The following is a 21,146-nucleotide window of genomic DNA, read 5'->3' as shown; positions in this document are numbered from 1 at the left end:
CCGGCGGTCCCGTCAGTATTCAGTGCTCATATCTCACCATTCCTGTCTTAGGTCACAAGCCGTTTTGTAATACCCCACAAATATCTCCTACGCTGTATCTACACTGTGCTGCAAGGATGGCGTGACCCACTGCAGAACAATCCAACTCCATGCGCTGGCTCCACGCGTGGCCACAGCTACAACGGTCAGAAAGGAGGAATGTGCGCAGCCAAAGGCCTTTTGATTACCATGCTACCCAAAAGCCCAATGGGGACAACCACAGTGCCCCACAATAAACTGCCACACGTTTTATCAAGGGGTCAAGCTGGCAAGGTGCTACGAGCCCCCTCGGATACACCTCCTGGAGTGCTGTCCTTGGGCGTCCACAGGAGGATCTCCTGCATGGGTTTGAGCTGGGACATTCACAGGTGGAACTGGCAATACACCTTGCAGGAGAGAGGAAGAAACAGATGACTGATGGATGCCTTGTTGCTGGAAGACTTCCAAAATTTTCCTATGCAAAGCCAACAGTAGACAGTTTCTTCCATAGATGTGTTTCACCTTCTCTGTGATGCGTGGAAGAGTCATTCAGGGCATATTGAGCATATATGCTGTGTTCATATAGCTGAATCATGGCTTATTGCAAGTGTCTTAGAACTTGTACGGGGTAGACTAGAATCCTTAATTCAGTCTACCTTCTGTGAGCCTTAATTCTGCATTTATTATTACAGTGCCTGAATGTCTAACATTATGGGAGGATGCACTCAAAAGTAGGACATGACAGCGTGTGGTTCACAAGCAGCCACACTCCGATGGGTATGATTGCTTCTTGTACTGCTTCAGAGCAAAGGTACATGAACAAGCTATGGACAAGAAACCACACTTGTCTAAAGCAAAAAGACCTGAGAACACCTTGAATGAAGTAAATCACCCTAACCCTAGGAAATGAGGAAATTTTCCTGCTGCCTGTCTGGTAGTGCCCCTGTAGGGTCAGGCTGTTGCTCCAAACAGCGCATGGCAACCCAAAGGGATTTCCAGAGGTTCACCTTGAGTTTCCCTTGGTCAGGGAAGCTCTATCAGTGCTGCCTTGCACCCTGTCCTGCTTCTCCAGCTGCCAGGGAATTTGTATTACAGCCTCCCCAAATGACGGCAACTTAGGAACATGTTATTTTTGCCCATGAGTGTGTCTGCAGACAAGTGTTCATCTCTCTGATTTGTAAATGTGCAGCAAAGTAGGCTCCCAAATATAAAACTGCATATTTTTAGCTACAGTGAATATATAATGAAAACATTCCAAATCTGTGATTTTTTAAAATGATCAGCTTACAGGCATATTTCCATTTCATTTTGTTTACAGAGTAGGGAGGCAGGAGGAGAAGAAAACGGGGGTGAAAGGGGCAACTATACAAGCAAACTCTGTGCAACCAAATTAAAATGTGTATAAACACTGAAATAAAATGTACACAAACTAAAAATAAATATGAAGATTTTGTTTAGACAGCTTCTTTTTATTGATCAGTGATCTTATGCATGCTAGAGTTCTGTCAAACGTGTAAAAGCACATTGTTAGCATATTTTGTAAGGAGATTTGGAAGAGGTAGCATGTGTGTAGTGCGATAACGAAGGGGAAAATACCAAAATGAAAATGGCAGTTACAGAAAGTTATCTCTGTAGGCAGATGCAAAATATAGGGCCAAAATCTGTGTTGTTATTTCTTGTGGTTGAGAGTGATAAGGCAAGAAAGTAAAGCAAATAGAGGAGAAAAATTGGACTAGTAGAAAGATAAGCAATTAAATCAAGAGCTTAGACCCATTTTGAATCTCTGCATTTCCCAAGCATGCTCAAGAGCACTACGATATTACTGGCGCATTGCAACCTCCTACCTGCTGGTTCACGTGAGCTCCCATTATTTTTCTTTACGAATAATAATGCCAGGAGAATCCGGCTTTCCTCTGCCTAAATACTGTGTGCTTTGCTTGCGCTAATCTGTCTTGAAATGTCAACTTTACATTTCCAATATCCATGAAGAAATTCTTAATAAAAAGATATGGTCTGCATTTCAGAATGAGACCTTTAAAGCCTTTAACCCTGCCAGTTTCTACGGAACTTTTGTTAAGAATGAGAGACCCTGTTTAATAACACTGCTTTCCAATAGTAATCAAGAGAGTTGCAAACACCAGCGTACCACAGATAACAAAGGCAGTACAATCCAAGCAGATGAAAACAGGACTTTATTCTGGATTCTTGTACACGAATGTGGAATAAAAATTTTATATTTGTTCTGTGCATAACCTTGCTATGTTTTAATTAGATTTCCAACTAAGATACTTCAAAATCTCTATTTAAAGTACTTCTGCTGAGTAAGGACACATTAGAAATGTGCAAACAAATCCAATACACGGAGTTGCTTTTTTGCCTGTGTCTACGACACTTGTGTAGCGACAGTCTTACTTTGCTTTAAATTCAGTAACGCTGCTGATTGACATTAAAAGCAGCAGTCCCATCCCTCGCCACATATTCTTACCATCTCCCTTGTAGTAAAACCATACAAGCACAATCATTTATTTTCTTTTGGGCAAATGACCTGATCCAAGTAATCCTGCAGTTGCACTTTTACCAGACTCAATCAAAGGGAGGGAAGCGGCCAGGGACAAAGCCACCCCTTTTGGCAAGAATGCGCATTTCAGCTGGATTACGGGTCCAGTGACGCTGCCCAGCGCGGGGTGCTGAGCAGCAAGCTGCTCACTTCTGCAGACCAGCACCCAGGTCACAGCCAGCGCTGCAGGAAGAAGCCCCAGCCCTTGCCCCGAGACTCAAACCCGTTACTACTATTGCTGTCAGTACAAGAAGCTTTGTTCAGGTGTTTAATGGAGATAATTTTGGCTATAGGTTCAGTTCAGTTATAAAATAGGGGTGTTACGTGCTGTAGTTTGGAAAAAAAGGTCAGGGATTGCCCCCAGGGTGCTCCATGCCAGCTACCTGCCCCGAGCAGTACCGTCTCACTGACGTGCAGAGATGTTACGCACCCGACGGCTGCCACATCTGTCACCTGGCTACTGCCACGCCAGTACCTTCCCCAGTGCCTTTGGAAAGAGCTGTAGGTGAAATACCCCATGAAATAAATGGTATTATTTTAGTGCTAGCGTGCCTTTTGTATGTTCCTCTATTCTGGAAAGGCAGTGTGATCTAGTGTACTTGAACACAGCATTGGGGAACCTGGAACTGTAACTATGGCTTTGCTGCTCTGTTACCATCTATCCTCCATCAAAATCTCTGAGCTTTGCTGTGTCTGTCTTCTGATCTTCAAATTGCAATGACAGCTACAGATCCCACATTACAGAGCTGCTACCGGAGTTTTCAAAGGCTGCTGAGCACCTGCCACTTCTGCTTTCCTCAAGGGTTTCAAATGGTCTGGGGAGGAGGGTCAGGGAGGTTCAAAAAATACATCTTTAAAATCATGCTTTGCTTTGAAAACACACAGCACCACTTATAATAAATGGTAAGCTTAATTATTTCTGCTAGCCAGTGGGAACTGTTTCTAGTTTTTGATGTGGTACGAAACATTCCAATTAAGAGGAGACTCTAGTAAGGTTTTCTTGGTTTTCTAGATGCAGAATAACAGTGGATTCCTTATAATCTAAAGTCCTTCAGGCTTTTTTAGGTCAAAATCCTTTAAACCAGTACTTCAGAGCTACCTTTTTTTATGAGTGACTTTACTATTAAAGCCATCAATAGTGAAAACCAGTAAAACTATTTATCTGGCTAAGCTAATTCCTCCAGACCAATTACCGGTCATAAAAAAGAAATCTGTGATGGCCTTTTAAATGTTTGCTAGAAAGAATAAGTAAGTAATTTTTTGTATGCATTTGTTATCTGGGATTTTTATTTTTCCTCTACTGATAGGAATTGGGGCAGAGGATATTAAAAAAGGTAGGTAACAATAACCAGATGCCTATTTTTAGCTCCAAACTATTCTGTTTTCATAGGAATAAAAAACCGTGCAGATTCATTTTCTTAGGTGTACATCCCTGCAGTAGACCTGCATGTACTTGCCCTCATTTACCTGAGTCATATTTGTAATCCTGGATAGGTAATGGCAGTTTAAATACAGCTCTCCATTGCCGCTGGCAAGAATGAGACTCAGGAGTCAGGGTGAAAAACAACTTCTGATTCAGCAGCCCTGGATATTTTTGGTGGACTCCTCTATCTCCTGCAGCAGTGACAGCAGTGACCCACCTTGTGTGTCTCCTTACCCCTCCTTTGCCTTATATTTCATCTCAGTTGTGGCTTCTTCAGCTGCTCTGCCAGCATGGCCCCACCTCATGCTGTACCCGGGAAGTAACGATACTGGGAAGGGTGGAACAGACCTGCCGCTCCCCTGTTATCTCGCCCTGTATCTATCCTTTGCCCCGTATTTTCTTACGCTAATATGCATCTTGTCAGGCTGGTATAAAACAATTTAATTCAAATGGCACCAACTCATTGGACTTGACTGAATACACATCAACAGCTTACCAAGGCAAATCACAAGTAAACAAGGCTGCAGAGCTGATTAATTTTTCTCTGCTTTCACCATATTTTCCCATTTAAAGACTGCAGAGGAACTGCAGGTTAGTGTCATTCAATGAATTATGGATACAATACAGAGTACCTTACAGAACTGGAACGTCTACAGAGATTGATTTTGCAGCATAGTGCTCATGGCACAGATCAGCGAAGTTGGAGGTCCTGGTTCAATTATCTGTGCTGACATATTGTTACTAACTTTTATAAAACTGAAGAGGACGAGACTTACAAGTGAGAAAGGTTTACCGTTGCTTATGCCGTAGGAATGTGGGCAAGATCTTGAACTTGGGTCATTCATAGACATGGTATTAAGTACACCATAACCAATGGGCTGTTCTGTGGTGGTTGTTAGGGATGGAGACAGAACAAGCAGGCTTGTCTTTGACTTGGTCTCCAATAGCATCCTTATAGCCAAATCAGGTAAGTAAACAATAGGTAATGTGGGTGATGACTGGCTGGACCGCTACTGTCACACTTTGTGATTAGCAGTACAAAGTCCAACCGGTAGTTGGTTACTAGTGGCATCCTTCAGGGACTGATACTGGACTGATACTGTTTAATGTCTTTATTAACAACCTGGATGATGGAATGAAGTACACTCTCAGCAAGTTTGTGGATGATACCAAACTGTGGAGAAGTGGTTGATATGCTGGAGGGCTGCTCTTCAAAGAGACCTTGATGGGCTGGAGAAATTGGCTGACAGGAATCTCATACCATTCAACATAGGTAAATGTAAAGTCCTGCAGCTGGGACGGAATAACCCTCTGCAACAAGGCAGGCTGGGGCTAGATGGACAGGGATGGCCCTTGCAAAAAAGAACTCCAGCGTCCTGTTGGACAATAGATTGAACATGAGTAAGCCAAGGAGGCCACCCTCATACTGGGCTTATCTGTTAGGAAGGATGTAGCCAGCAGATCAAGGTGAGTGATTGTTCCTCTCTAATCCACACTTGTGACACTGCTCTGTTCAGTTTGGGGTTGCCCAGTGCAAGGAAGTTATGGGCGTACCAGAGCAAGCCCTGCAGAGGGTCATCAAGATGGTCAGAGGGCTGAAGCACTTGACATAGGAGGAAAGCCTGGCAGAGCTGGGTTTGTTCAACCTTAAGAAGAAAAGGCTAAGGCTAGGAGAGCTTATTGCTGGCTTCATCTACTTAACAGGAAAGTGGAGCCAGACTCTTTTTAGAGGTACGCAGCTGTAGGATGAAAAGCAATGGAAACAAGTCGCAGCATTGGAAATCCAGTTAGATATAAGGGAAAAGAAAATTCACCACAAGGGTGGTCAAATGCTGGCACAAGTTGCCCAGGTAAGTTGTGGAAGTTGTGGTATACCAGACCTTGGAGACACTCAGAACTAAACCTGACAAGGCCCTGAGCAACCTGATCTAGCTGTCCCTGCTCTGAGCAGGGTTGGACTACATGAACCCCCAATGCCTCTTCCAACCTAAATTATTCTGTGATTCTATAAAGTCTTTGGTCTGAATGGCTGGGAGGTTATTGTTCATTGAAGTTTTGGAGGTTTTAATAAGCTTCAGCGAAGTAGACTGTCATCAAACCAGCAGTCATGGTTTCCGAATACCAGACTACAACCAGGTGTATTTCTTGCACTTTGTGATGCTACAGTGATGCTCCTGCACAGATTATTTGTCTGCAAACTAGAGCTGGTTTTTTTCAGCACTGTTTTTCTTTGCTGGGATCTGTTCAGGGATCTGAACTCTGGGTCTCTGAGACAGCAAAGAAAAATGTCCCTTACATAGCTGGTGTGAAGACAGTATGTAACCATATGTACACCACCCGTTTTCTAGTGAATGTCACCTGAGTCCTACTTAAGCTAGAATTTGAACTGTATTTCAGTAGATTGTAATTTGATTAAAGAACAGATTGGGTGAAAACTCAAGTCCAAAAGTCAATAATCTTTTCAGTAAAATACAACTATGTGGAGTCTCATGCATATTTTTAATCCATATTGAAGAAGAATTTAAAATGTCAAGAGTCGAGTCTGCTGAATTAACAGTTCCCTCCAGGTTAAGCTTCAGAACAGAAACCATCAAATCTCAGTCACTCACTCATGTCAACAAGAAAGGGTCTAAAATTGCCCTGGTGCAAATGACTAAAGAAAACATTTTACAGATTGCCTGAGACCTTTTACTTACTTTGTCAGTGCAAAATTAAAAGATATCACGGAGAATATAAAGTAACAGAAAATTGAGTTAATCACAAATTTTCCAGTTTGGAGAAGATGCAGGCTCTAGATATATTGAAAAAGAATCTACCACACCTATGTGTCTTTCTGCAGGACACTGAAGCATAATAATAGATGCACATAAATGTTGCATCTATCTCTTAGTGTCTCAGATTCTGAAGAGTACATTAATGTCATTAAAAACCCAAACTCTACTAAATTACGCAATAAAAAAAATTGCAGCATCTGATTTGACAACAGCCACTACCATAAACATCTCCACTTCTGCTAATAGAAGGATGCCACGTAAAAGATAAAGATTTCTGTTTAAATCAGCAAATTAATTTTTAACTTTTTCATTGTGATGAAGTTGTAGTAATTGTTATTCAAAGGCGGAAAGTCAAATTTTACATTTATACGAATGCTAAAACCATGACAACAGGGAATTTGATTCTTTTTAATGAATTCTTAAAAAAGCACCACAGTTCAATATTTTAAATTCCTGTTGCATGCTATTTGCACCTCTTACATGAAATATTAATTGTAGTTTTATGTAATTTTATTACAGCTTAAACAAAGACGTGAACCTAAATTCAGTACGAATTACATCAGTAGTTAAGTATCTAACAAGAAACGATCATCACTATAAATCTATTTTACATTTTACAATGATTGTTCAAGACAGCTGAGCCTCATATGAGCTGAAAGAGTATGTCAGCGTACAGCAGCTGCTGATAATAACCAGCATGTGTTGGCAAGAGCTTTTTGTTTTCTGAAGATAATTAAAACTTGCTATAGTTTTCCAGCTGCTACATAGTCAATAAGGAATACTTTTAAAAAATGGGTGGTGTACTTTCGATTCACTTCAAATGGACTGTGGCCATTTCTACTGAACATTCACTAAAGACAACTATTTTACGATTTCAGTTTTTCATACATTTTCTACAAAACTATATGGCAATAGTTAAGACCAGAAAATTAAGACCAAAGTTAAGACCAAAAAAAACCCTCCCAGCTTCAGGTGCTCAGGAAGAAGAAAGCATTGTAATAACAGAAACGTTTTGCTGAACAAGAAAACATACGCACGCAACTACTTGCATCCTTATCCTTAAAATTCTGTATAATTTGTATTCTGCTTGTATTTTAAAAGCTAGGTCTCTCTTTATTGGGACCAGTGTGTTTTGAAAAACTTTCTGCTCTCAGAATCAGTCAGCAGGCACCATGGGGCTATAAAAAGCCCTGCTAGTGTGGGGAGTCAATGGCTCTGTAGAGCTATAGTGAAAATGCCAGTAGTTTTATATTGGTCTTCATTAAAGCCTTAAGATGGGCTATTTCCAGGATTTCAGACTACAGCCTTCCCCTAGTTCTCACATAACTTAATACGCAGTGGCTGGTGAAGACTGCCTTCCTGCTTGTACAACTTTAGGTCCTATGTCCAATGAGAGTCTAACAGCAATGCAGCATTTTTCTTAGCCAAAGCCTCCTACAGAAGCGGTCCACAACACAACTTTCTATAACAGTGCAACTTCAAAGGTCTGAGCCATTTCTGATTAACACATAATTACTTGGTTAAAGTCAAGTAAAGGAATGGTTTCTTGAATAACCTGTGTGTGCCTAGTTATGAAAAGATAACTGGTTTGAGTCAAAGCTTTTGATGTCAGGGCACTACTAGTCCAAAATATCATTACTGTCAAGGAAGCAGGAAACATTCCCAAATCAGGGCTAAAGTAATATACAGTCTTTTTTCCACATGACACTTTTTGCAGGTTGCTATTTGTAGAGGCAGTCCAGACGAGGATGCCTTAAGCAACCCTGGCCAGTGGTCCTAACTGGAGGCTATCAGAGAACTAATGAACAAAGCTTTCTGGAGACCAGTTCCCCCAGTGCCAGAAAAGTGCAAGACCGGAGTACTGTCAGAATAAAGCAAAGCAGGATGGTGAAATGATAGTTGCATGGGGCAAAACTATTGATTGCTATACTTTTTGAAATCTTAATTTCTATATAAATCAGTTAAATGACTACAGAATTGTATTCGTTTCACACCTCTAAGAGCTGACAGGATATTCTGCAGAAAGATGAGGGCGGATTGCTGCGCCTGGTACTGAGCAGCGCTCCCTGCGCTCTGGGTGGACGAGAAAATTCTGGGTCATTGCAATTTCCAGCAACAGCTAACTATTTAAATCTTTGTACTTAAAGTGCCTAGTGCCCTCAGAAATCCAATTTTTAAGCTTATAAAATTATATAAATATATATACAAATATCTATAAAAATATATATACAAAGACAGATAGACAGATAGATAAAACCAGGCAAACTGGCTGCTCAGCTTCTACCCCACAGTGCAATCAGCCGACATGATCTTACTCTGGTCTCGTGTGTCCACCTGATGCCTCATGCCCATGCACCTGAGCTCCATCCCCCAGCAAGCTCGGCTGACAGCAGTACTTCATGGGTGGGTTTTGGGAGACGCGCTGGGCTCCGGGCCACCCTCCGTGTGCCAGGAGTAGCCCCCGGACTAGCGACTGTGGGAGGCAGCAGTGTACAACAGGGCTAACAGCAATGTAAGTGACCCCTCCTCGCAGCTCTCGTTGCTGTTGGCTTTCTGTGAGCACCCGAGGTGCAAAGCGGTTTGCCCTCTCAGACCAAGAAGATAATCCAAATAACGGAAAAGGTACTAAATTTCCCTCAGGGATAGTCCAGTTCTCCCACCCAGCTTAACAACTCGGCTATGGATGTCAGAGGCCAGATTGCAGCCTTGAAATATGGATCATTTGCTTTGTCAGTCTTAAGATGGACTTTCAGAACCTGGTATGAGAGAAAATAGGTATTACTGAAAAAAATTTAATTTAGATTATTTTTTTTTTTAGCAACTGCAATTGTTTCCTCTTAAACTTCAGAGGCCAGAACTAATGAATTGATCTGAAGACAAGAGGCCACTTGAAATAATAAGACTTTCAGCAAATAACACTGCCATTATGCGCCAGGGAGCTGAAACGCTTATTATGCAGTTCAGCGAAAACTCAAAAGGCACAAAGCGTTTGACATGACTGGCAGCAGCACCATCTAAAAATAGCTCCGCATAAAAGAGAATTAAAATGTCACCGGAAATTTTTTCCTTCCTTCAGAAGCTGCCGGTGAATAGATCGTTCTTGGCCCGAACAGACAAAACCTCGTGCCCCATGTGCAAGCGCGGGGGCACCCCGTCTCCTCCGGCTGGCACCCGCGGCCCCTCGACGGGGACGTCGGGGCGTGAGCTGCTGGGGAGGGACGGCATGGAGCATCTCGGAGCCAAACTGCAGCCACGCATCGCCTCGGGTAGCACCGCTCACGAACGGCCATCGGCAGGATGAAGACAGCTCCGGCTTTCGGCGTGAAGCGCTGGATGAACAATCCCGGCCGGGAATCGGCGCCGGTGCTATTCGATCCAGGCTACATCACTCGGGCAGTGGTACGAAATGCAGCTTTTGCTGCAATGGCTCGGGTTTTGGCAGGAGTGTCTGGTTTTAATGCAGAATCAGCAGTTTGAATGATAAAGTGGTTTTGGACAAAGTATTCTGAATATCTCACCCTGTTAATCTGGAAGAGGCTTTTAAAAGAGATGTAGTCTGATGCTTGCTGAATTTAAAGAAACAGGAAACTCCACTTAACTCTGGATGAGACCTAGGCAGACCGCCACTTTTTTAACAAAGTGAAGCTGACAGAACGGCGGTTTTAAAAAGTCCTCAGAAATATATATAAATATAGCTGTAAAAATCAAAAGAAAAAGGAGAAAAATTAAAAGCCAAGGACTTACGGCCTCACCGCCTGTGCCAAGCACTAACTTTTGGATTTTACATTATCCCCCTCAGATAAATGTTTGCAGGAAGAGAAAGCCATTGTCTTTGAAGTTACAAAATGATTAGATATTCAGCTGCCGCCACCAGATGCAATTAAAGACACAGAACTTAGATTCATCCCACAGAACATTCGAGTTTGCCAAACATATTATGAAAAAGCCACATTGTACAGCTCTGAGAGTCTTGTCCTGTCCAGACTCCCACTTCCATACCAGTTGGAGACTAGGAAAAACTAATCATTCTGCCGCTTCCTGAAGCTAAAAGGATGAAAAAGGACTGTGCCTTTCACACGAGTCCTACGCTTGTGCCATCCGAATATTGACAGAGACACTTCTTCCTTCTCAAATCCAGAGTCATCTTTCATCTTTGGTCCCTTTTCAAATCTTAGGTCCTTTGGAAGGATGCTCGATGATGATGCAGTTCTTGGGATGAGCAATATGATCTCATTATTTGGAGTAGTCTTTGCAGGTTCTGATTTTACACAAATTTGGGATTGATTTCAAAAGAAGAAGAATGGGGTTGTGGGTAGCTAATGTGAACTGTCTGCTGCACAGTATAAAATCATGAAAAAGACTTAAGTAGTCGGCTTTTTAACAGAATTACTTCTGCATTTATGCAGGAACGGAAAGGCAGTTCACGATAGGATACATTTACTTTTGCGTATTTCCTTCAGAAACTTAAAGCATTAAAAATTGTATTACAGCAAGAAATTTTCAACTTTTGGGGAGTAAATACTGAAGAAACATTAATGTTAGATCTGTAGACCTGTGCAGCAAGGTTTCTCCTCATTTTGCATTTTCTGTGGCAGTGGCAAGAGTGGTTACATTTACACTGCTAAATGAAAGACAGCCTGATTCTTGTTTTTTGGTCAAGTGGCATCACTCAGCTGATGTACGCACTATCTAGGACTAGTCCTCTCTCCCATAAACTTGCTCTGTGTTGAGCTAGCTGGAGAAGGCCAAAACAGAGCCAGGGAGTCATCTGCTCAGCGGAGCAGAGGGTACTCCAGCTCACCTCCCATCCCTTTTATTTAACAGTACAGATATGCCCACTCAGGCTCAGAGGGACATTTTACTGCCATAAGCCTAGTACCAACACAGGAACATGACATGTTAACACCTAATATCTGCAAGCAGCAGCTTCTGGATAATGCGGATAATGCATATTGAAGTAGGGGCCCAAAGGACACATGTAGTAAGGAAGGACAAAGAGCTGTTAGAGATCTAGAGAAAAACCACAGGGTTCAGCATGTGCTGGGGGGTTTGCAGAAGGAGCCGCTCCCTTCTAGAGAAGTGTTAGAGAAGCATAAAAGCTGTACCATCATCCTCGCTTCTGGACACATGCGGCAGTAAAAGCTGTACTGCAGCCTTTAAGTAAATGCCTTTCCTTAATGAGAGGGTGTCATTTTTTTCCTACAAATGTGATTTCAAGAAGGAAGCTGAGAAATCTCCCAGAAAATGGCAGGTTTTCGGGGTAGGGGATGCTGGTGGGTGTGTGTTTGTGACTAAAGAGATAAAAGCTAGAATTAAATTAGATTCCACTTTGAACTTACTGCTTTTTTCCATACTCCTAAACCACTCAAGTGATGGAGAATTAGAAATAAGCATGGCACAATCAATAAAATAAACAAACCATGAAAGACACTAGTGACACATTAAGGGGGAAAAAGTCAGATACCCTTTAGGCCATTAGGACTAAATCAGAGAGACAACAATAAATATATACAGATTTTGCTTCCAAATCCTGAAAACTTTGCTCACACAAACAGACCTTCCTCCAACCACAATCCTATTAAAAGAGAGCACAACTATTGCCAAAGGGCTGTAATATCTAGCTCATTAAAACAATACCAGTTGACATTATTAGGATTTATTATTTTGCTCCTCTAGAACAGAGGAAGATTCATCTGAGTAAGTTGCAGGACTGAGTCCTTCTTTGGCAAAGGACTTTGAGCGGAAAGCAAAATGTCTGGTATGTTCCAGCAAGGCAGCTTCCCTGCTTGGCAGACGGTATTTACTTAAGACGTACTGCGCAGCCCCTATTTTAAAATAAGTTATTTCTCCAAGTTAGCCTAACTTATCACAAGGACAGAAACTTTTGCTCACCTGTGGATGTATGTTAGTCAAAACCCTACGAAGTGCTATGGACTGATTTTCTTCTCCCAGCAGAATTAACCTACTCAGTCCTCTAACAGATGAGAGACGAATAGCCACAAAATGTTTTCAGACTGAGTCACACACATTCTTTTCAGCTAAGCCATAATACTCACAAGTTCTCTGAATCATGCTGTCTGCTCTTCAATAGCTTCTAAATAGTGCAGCTCAAGGTGCTCAGGCCCTCCTCTGCCCCACTAGATTATGGTGTGCAATTAACGTTGTGATGATTTGCTCTAGTAAGCAGAGCTGACCCACTGAACTGAACCCGAAAGGGGAAACTCAACAGGTTTTTAAGCAAAAAGTACAACACATGAGAATTTTACGAGGCATGAAGATGAGGGTTCACTGACTTGCCCACATTCAAATACCTGTAAAATAAGTATAAATAAGAAATGACACAACTAGCATAGACCGCATCAAGCCCACAGGCCATATAACTCAGCACTTTACTGCTGAAAGCGGCTACAAGATGTAGCAAACTCAACTATGGACAACTGTTCAATAACCTGATAACCTAACTACAAGGGACCTGTTTACTCAGTCCCTTCCATTAGAGGCTTAGGCACTAATCTAAATATATGGGATGCCCTATATGAAACAGCTCATATAATTGTTGAAGTGCAACTAAAAGTCTAAGAATATTGTGTGATACGAGTAAGATAAAAACAATGACTATGGCTAAGATGCTATCAATGACTTCATAGTTTGCATTTGAATCAAAATGAAAAAAAAGTCCATAAGGATCTATTGCCTAGAGAGAAAAATAATGTGTGGTTGGAACCTAAAACTGCAGATTTTTTTAATTAACACTTACGGTGCTCATGATACAAGTACTGCACTTTATTTTCAGGGATTTATGTATAAATACAGACATAAGAGTCTCTCAATAACAAAAGTGCTATGTACAGATTCTCTTAATTAATCTATTTTTGTGAGTAATTTCTATTTTACTTCTGTTATGTAGCGTTTTATATACCCCAGTGACTTATCACTTCTTCTAAATTCAAACTAAAAAAAAAAAAAAACCCAAGTATTATTACTCTAATGATTCATTTCTTGAGCATACATCTTGCATTTATTGGCTTAAATGTCTTTTAACATTACTGGCTCTAATTATACAATAGGGTTAATGTGAGAATTAAAAATCTCCTCAGTGATCAATACAGCAAGATATATAGCACAACCACAGCTGTTCATTTTACCACAAATAATTTCAAAACAGAAATGTCTCAAGATTTCACCTTGGCTGAAATCCTGCTTTCAGTGAAATCAAGAGCAAAAGTCCCCTAACTTAAAAGGAGAGCCAAGATTTACTTCTTGGTGTACAACCTGCATGTGTCAGCAGAAGCGTCACTGACATTCAGTGGCTGTGAAATTATAAGGCCACAAGGAACCACTATCGTCATTGAGTCTGATCTCCAGTACCACCCAGGTCATTTCTTCATACATACCACACAGGTATTTCTTGATAATTTCAGCTTTTGAACCTCTTTGCTAGGCAGTGGCTCCAGTGACCGTTTCTCCCTTTCAAATGTCCTGTTGTCTATCAAGCACAACTTTTATAAACTTTAATTAGCTGGACTGCAATCTTTTGCACTACTATTTAATTATATTTTTATTTCATAAACACACCTCAAGGCACTGTGAGTTTATAAATACCCCTCAGGATGTTCACATTTTTTTGCGTGAAAGCTTCACAGCAATACTTCAACCATATCAGAGTACAAGTTTAGAAAAAAATTATTTTTAAAGAAATCCTACAATTTAACAGAAAAACTCTAGTTTCTCCAAGTTTAGGGCTAAGGACTTGAGGAAAGAGTGTGTAAGGAAGGAAAGATGATGGTGAAGAAGCTTCATGTGATGTAGGGTCTCGGTTTCTAATGGACCTTCAGATACTGTAAGAAACACAGTTTTCACGGACTTAGTCAAGACTTGATATTGTTTAATCGACCCAAAGATCCCTCTGCTGTGAACACGCACGTGCCCCACCATGTCCGACGCCAGAGAGGGTGATGGACCATGTCCCAGCTGAGGTCTGCAAGGCAGCTCTGCAGCTGAGGACGTTCCCCGCGGTGCCACCCTGGCCCCAGACCTGTCTTCTCCTGCGTGCCTGGGCTGGAGCAGAGACATGGGGCCACCACAAGCGGAGGCACCGGGGGTTGAACGGGAACTACAGACTGCTACTGCCACGAGTTACCTACCCCACAAGCTCAAGAGGCAGTAGGTCACTGGCACTGGTCAGAGATGACCTGAGCGGGGGTGTTCGTATCGTTACCGCCAAGGCTAAATCTTGCTGTTTCATCTTTTACTTTCCTGAGGTTTAAAGATGTGTAGGTAAAGTGGCCAGCATCCAGAATGTGGGAAATGCTAGGGTTCAGGTTGCCTGAACAACCATATTTTGTCCTCCTTGTGTGTCTGAACAAAACCACAGTCTTTAATTACATAATTGTATCCCGTTTCCCATCTCCAGGGATGGACAGGTACTCCGTACCTGTGTGCATCTCCGGAATATGATCTGGGCTTTTTTAATGCAGACTATGACTGCAGCGTTTTCACTTAACATGACTTCCAAGTTCTCCTTTTGAGTATGGGAGTATATTACAGCTTGTTTTACATTAACAGTTGAAAATTAAAGTCACCTAAAATGCACAATTTTTTTGCCAAGTCACTTGCATCCCTCTGTAACGCTTTCCATAAACTGTACTTATGCTTAAAAAAAGAGAAGAATTAAACACATGGAACTAGCTCCAAAGGGAAGACTGTAGACAGAAAAGTGTATTTGTTTGTACCTCTAACACTCACTCAAACCAGACAAATGCAGGTGACACAGAGGCAACAGTACTCATAAAAGATCAAAACTGAACTTGCAACATGTAAAACATCTGCTGAGTGTTGAACAGAGAGTTTGCCTTGAAAAGTTAAATTCTGCTTTGAGATCGCTCCATCGAACAATTCTCTTCAACTGCTCTTGCCTGTGGACATAAACTGAGACAAATCACAGAGCATTACTCACTGTGGGCAGGAATTTACTCGCTGAGAATAGGAATTTGCCTTATTTTCATTTGTTTCTTCATATTATTTTCTTACTGAAAGTGCAGTCTAAGAATCAAATTCTACTGTAGATGAATGGGGACACTTCTCTACCAGCAATGCCTAGCTGTGCTGGGGCAGATGTGGCTTTGTTCACCTTGACTTACACTCTACTTGCACCGCACAGTCGACGATTTCAATTTAACATTTTCAGAGTATGGCCTTAATTCTTCATTACTTTTTACCTACTGCTACTTTTTATATTTTCTGCTCTGCACTGAATTTAGCCATGTACTGTGAAAGAAATAACAACTTTGTGACTCATGTAATATAAACTCTCGAAAGTCACCACCTTATTTATTTAAAGAGAACATGAGTAATCATTAATGAATTCTCATACAGTTACTGCATACACAGGCTGAGTAAATACCTCAGACCAAGCATGCTACACCCTGTTCCTTTATGCTGAGGCATGTGTCCCCTTCATCGTGGAAACTAACGGGCTTATGGGGGAAAGGGAATCATCAAAGATCACATTTTGAAAATACCTATTTAATATCAGACAGATAATTACTACTCACATCCACAGGCCACCACATAATTCTGCCTCAAGGAGTCGGTGGTGTACATAAACCAAATATTTAGGACTTTCAAAGTATGATCTGATTAAAATAACAGTCTAGTTCCTTTCATTTCCCTTGTGGTGGTTTTCTTTTTAGAAATTATTAAATAGCATAATTCCTCTAATGATTCATTTAGTTTATTTTTAACTAACACCAAAGGAAAATACAAAGGAAAGCTTCTTCAGCAAACGTGTTTTTAAAGGAGGAAGAACAGCTATATTGCACAATATGATAAGAGTAATTTAGCATCGTTTAGAATAGTGCATGCAGCTAATGACTGAAAAGATAGCAGTATATGCAACATTTTGTATTACACTTCATCAGTGAACCAGGTTCCTATCCTGGAATGGAAGCTTTGACTGCTTTATACATTATAAATTGGATACATTGTGATTTTGTAAATCATTCCTTTCACTAAGAAAAAATATCCCTGATGTAAAAACTTTAGTGCTTCCTACTGTGGGTGCCTCCAGTCTGAAAACCAGCAACTGAGAAATATCTGCACCAGAAGATATACAGGGAGCAGGTATTCGAACAAGCCCCAGGGCAGCTTAGCACTTAAACATGTGGCATATCTGTTTTGAGCAAAGCAATTAACCGGGGGGGGATTCACTGCTCCAATAATATTAAAATGCAGGCTGGATGTTTTTCTAAACATATGCTGTAATTCAAATGATCAGATTGCAGAGTAGCAGGGTTCAAATACATTGTCTTAATGGCCTTAAAATGTATGATTCAAGGACATACAAATTCAAGGAGACTAAATAATGATTTACATCCCTTACTCAACCAGGTGACTGAAAGCAAGTTTTGGTGGTCATCCTGCATCTCCTGATTTACTTTTCAACACATTCTTGATAAGCTGCTCTCTGGCACTCCATTAGTAATGAATCCCACTTGCCAACGGGTAAAACTCACTCACCTCTAAAGGGACAGGCTGATACCTTCATCCACATGACAGTACTCTTCCAGTACCCTCTGGGACTGGGACTGGGACAGTACACTCACACTGCTTACAGTCTGAACCAGGCAAGCACAGAGGGTGACAGGCTGACCCAGCACAACCTGGTGAAAGCCTTGTCGGTGAGGGATGGGTTTGGGGTTTTCACCCAGAGTGTAAACTGGAAGTTTCAGATTGAGTTACACTAGCTAGACTTAGCTTTTTTGGTATTCCTAACACAGCTACTTGTATCAAAATTACTAGTCATTACTTGGGGCACTGCAGAAAAAATGTGTACCTTGCCTACGGTTTTGCACTAGATGTGTGTATTCCTACATACGGGCTGCAAAACAGACAGCAGTGTCTATTTGCACACATTAATTTCATTTTTGCTAATGAACTGACACTTAACTAACAGTGGACTCTGTCCCCAGTTTTCCATCCATAAAAGAAGTGAAGGAAGCATGTATTCTTAGTGATCCCAAATACACAAATATTTCATATACTTAACTGTAACATATATCACATCATCAAGGCGCTACACAAATACCATTTCCCACAGCTCTGTGTAGGACAGGTTGGAAAGCTGTGGCAGAGGAGCAGAGGTCATTCATCACAGACTGACCAGCCATGCAACAAGCCGCAGGAAGAAAAGCTACAACGTGGAAACTCCTCCCTGTCCCACCACACAGCCTGTCAAAAGCCTCAGCACCGCTGGGTGACTTTGGCAGCCCTGGCTGTGCCGGACAGCTCATGGGTTACGCGTTACAGGAGAGAACGTTAAAACAGCACCAGGACAGGTAGAGGAGGTGTGTTAATCCATCTCATCCGCAGCTGCTGCTTGAAAATTCCATTGGTACTAGCACTGCACCCCAAAACATTTTCAGATAAACCTGCAGAGAATTACCCTTTCTTTCCATTCAACCCAGGCTGTACGCTGGGTACACAGAATGACATAATATCCTTCCTGAAATTAGAGCTGCAGTGAGGACCAGTATCCTTCAAACGCGACCAGTTCCTGAGACCGCCTTGCAAACAACTGCATTTTCCTAATTGCCACAGAAACTATCTTTTTCATCTTTTTTAAAAGCTGGCCAAAGAATTATGTATTGTTTTCTTTATAAATGCGATAAAAGTTTCATCACTATATCCCTGTACTTCTGCCAGAGTTTGACAGCTATGGATATAAAGGATCTTACTGAAAAGCAACACACAGAAATAGCCACTCCATTTAACTGCTGCTGCTCAGAAGCTCACACAAATTTCTGTGATATTTGTCAGACATAACAGTAAACGATTTTAACTCTATGCCTGCCCCTTAGATAGCAGAATCAAACATCTTTTTGCAAGCTGTCAAGAAAGTGACTGTTATCTTCACGATTTTTTTTTTTTCCATGAGAAATACATGACATACTCTTTTTCCGCGTGTAGGACCACATCCACTTTGGAAACTGGTATTCTTGGAAACAGGGTGCTGTACAAAACTATGATCAGTACAAAACTATGTATTGATTTGCTTTTTAATCTGGAAAAATCTGTACAGTTGGCTTTTATTTTTTTATCTTTGCATTAACGACTCTGAAGATGATTTTAAATTGCATGCACAGGCCAAAGGATTTGTTCTGAGGCCAATCTGCATTTAGCTTTAGTGCCGTAGATATATATTCAGAAAAACAAAATCAATACATCTGTAATGACTGCCTGGATGACTGCATAAGCAGCTGCAGAAAGCCAAGTCAGCAATTATTTTTAAGGACGTGTGACAAGTTTTCTAATCCTCTGACAGTTACACATGCTTGTTTCCAAAGGATGTCATCCCAGCTGCCTTCTTCCAGCTGCTCTGGACTTCTACTTTGTTTTTAACTGGATGATCATCTACTCTCTGTACTTTACCACAGGCAGGTTTTACCTGTAGCAATCAGAGGAGATGTACTGATGCCAGTAACCACTCTGCCAGTTGGAAAAGAGAGACGAACTTCAGCACCTAAGCTACCACACAGTTTATGATTAAAAGATAACTTAGTTAAATAGCTAATCATGCACTAGTGTTTGTCTCTTGGTTCTCACTGTATGTGTGCACGTGTAGAAACAGAAAGGTATGAATGACTATTTCAAAGTCTGGCTCTACCCAGATTAGTTCAGAACAGAGACGGGAAAAAAGCCTGAAATACGAGGCATTAAAACGTGTTCCCATGTGAAAGCGGGGACCTGCAGACCCTGCCACGCCGCCAGGCTAAGGAGCGCTTCTGCCAGTTAACTCACCTTGCTGAATTTTCGTCAGTAGCTGGTGACGGGCGAGAATCCTGCTCATCCTGTAGGGAGGGCGCCTGGCGGTTTGATCGAATCGCAAGTACATCTCCTGGCCCTCAGGTGAGACCGAGTTCAGGTAGTAACAGCCCGTGCCCGAAGTCCTGGGCACCTGCTTAAACATCTCTGCTCCTTTAAAACCACCCCGGCCGCCTCCGCGGTGGCTACTCCAGATTATAATCAGGGTAATGAAAGGAGGGGAGGCAACGAGCCCTAGGGAGCTGAAAAGAGCAAGCGCTTTAAAAGAAAAAAAAAAAAAAAAAAAGGAGTGCCAAAAGCTACAACTCAGGATTCCTGCTTCTCCCACATGATCCGCACGGGCCAATCGCTCCCAGTCCAGCCCGTGGCAGCGAGCGCGGCGGGCCGGGCCGGGCCGGGCCGGGCCGTACCGTACCGTACTGTACCGTACCGGGCCGGGCCGTACCGTACCGGGCCGGAGCCGTACCGGGCCGTGCCGGAGCCGTACCGGGCCGGCCGGCCTGCCCCAGCCCCGGCCCCCCCCCCGGGCGGAGGGGGCTTTACCCGGCCCGGAGGGTCTGCAGCGGGCCGCTCTCGAAAGCCAAGACGGAAAAGTTGGAAGCCGCTCGGGAACGGCTGTTTTAGGGTACGCGGGGCTGCAGGAAACCTCTGCCTCCTCTGCAGCCCAGCCGCCGACTCATCTCTGGAGAAGGTGCCCTCGCTCGTTTTCGAAAAATCATAGCCCTGTCTGCCAAGGAAAAGTGCGTTTACGGAAGGGCTGTCTGAATCCCCAAAACCGCACGGTACGACGAGCGCTGGAACAAATGAAGCCCTTGGGATGAAAAAAAAATAAAAAATCAACGCCTAGCAGCAGGCACTCAGCAGTAAACAAAAGCTAAGAGTCCCTAGTATTAGTGTTACAAAGAACTGGTCATAGCCTGAAAGAGGGGAAGGGAACGGAGACATTCTCTCTTCCCCAGGTTCCTCACCGTAACATCTTTTGGTTTTTTTTTAACAGACGGAGGGGCATCTGTTTTCATTCAGTCTTACGTATCAACCACTGAGTTTGCAAAACATGCCATTTCTTTAGTTAATCAAATGGAAGCAGAGCATTGCTGTTTTTATCAGCAAGCGGGCAGCAATTCTGAGTAAAAATATACCGAAAATGCCCTCCTAGTATGCCTGTCAAATAATTTTCCATTATATTTAAAAATACCAATATTTTGGTTTAATACACACCTAGCATGAGCTGATTTCTGAGGGAGCAGACGTCTTGCCAGGGAGTTTTGTGATCGAGACAGTTTCTGATACGAGCGCTGCTGGCCCACGGGAAGCAATTTCACAGCCCTGGATATCAACTTCACAGTATCACAAAACTGGAAATTAAGACAACTCGGAAGGCTCTTCCCCCCCACCTGGCTGAATGGGCTCCTGCCGAAACCCAGGGGCAGGCAGCAAGGCAGGGGAAGGCAGAGCTGATGCAGGGGGAGGCTGGCCAAAACAGATCCAGCACGGATCCTGCCCGGCTCGGGAAGCGTGCCGCCACCTCCCAGATGCGTGCCCCTTGCCACAA

General features: G+C 42.4%; 1 protein-coding gene across 6 annotated transcripts in view; it reads right to left on the bottom strand.

The window, feature by feature from the left end:
- The window catches only part of STARD13 (StAR related lipid transfer domain containing 13), a 306,300-nt gene that overhangs the window by 103,531 nt on the left and 181,623 nt on the right, over positions 1-21,146 (bottom strand). Inside the window, exon 1 of one of the 6 annotated variants that reach the window (XM_030042608.2) lies at positions 19,571-19,903. The exons of the other annotated variants lie outside the window; for them this stretch is intronic. Within the exon in view, the coding sequence (XP_029898468.1) occupies positions 19,571-19,739 (169 nt within the window). The 5' untranslated portion in view covers positions 19,740-19,903. Of the gene's footprint in view, positions 1-19,570; positions 19,904-21,146 lie in introns of those variants that run through there. 6 annotated transcript variants of the gene reach the window in all.

The sequence above is a fragment of the Aquila chrysaetos genome, chromosome 19 (genome assembly GCF_900496995.4).
Source record: "Aquila chrysaetos chrysaetos chromosome 19, bAquChr1.4, whole genome shotgun sequence".
Classification (NCBI taxonomy): domain Eukaryota; kingdom Metazoa; phylum Chordata; class Aves; order Accipitriformes; family Accipitridae; genus Aquila; species Aquila chrysaetos.
The sequence above is the reverse complement of the archived record's forward strand: the minus strand, read 5'-3'. Positions and strand labels throughout refer to the sequence as shown.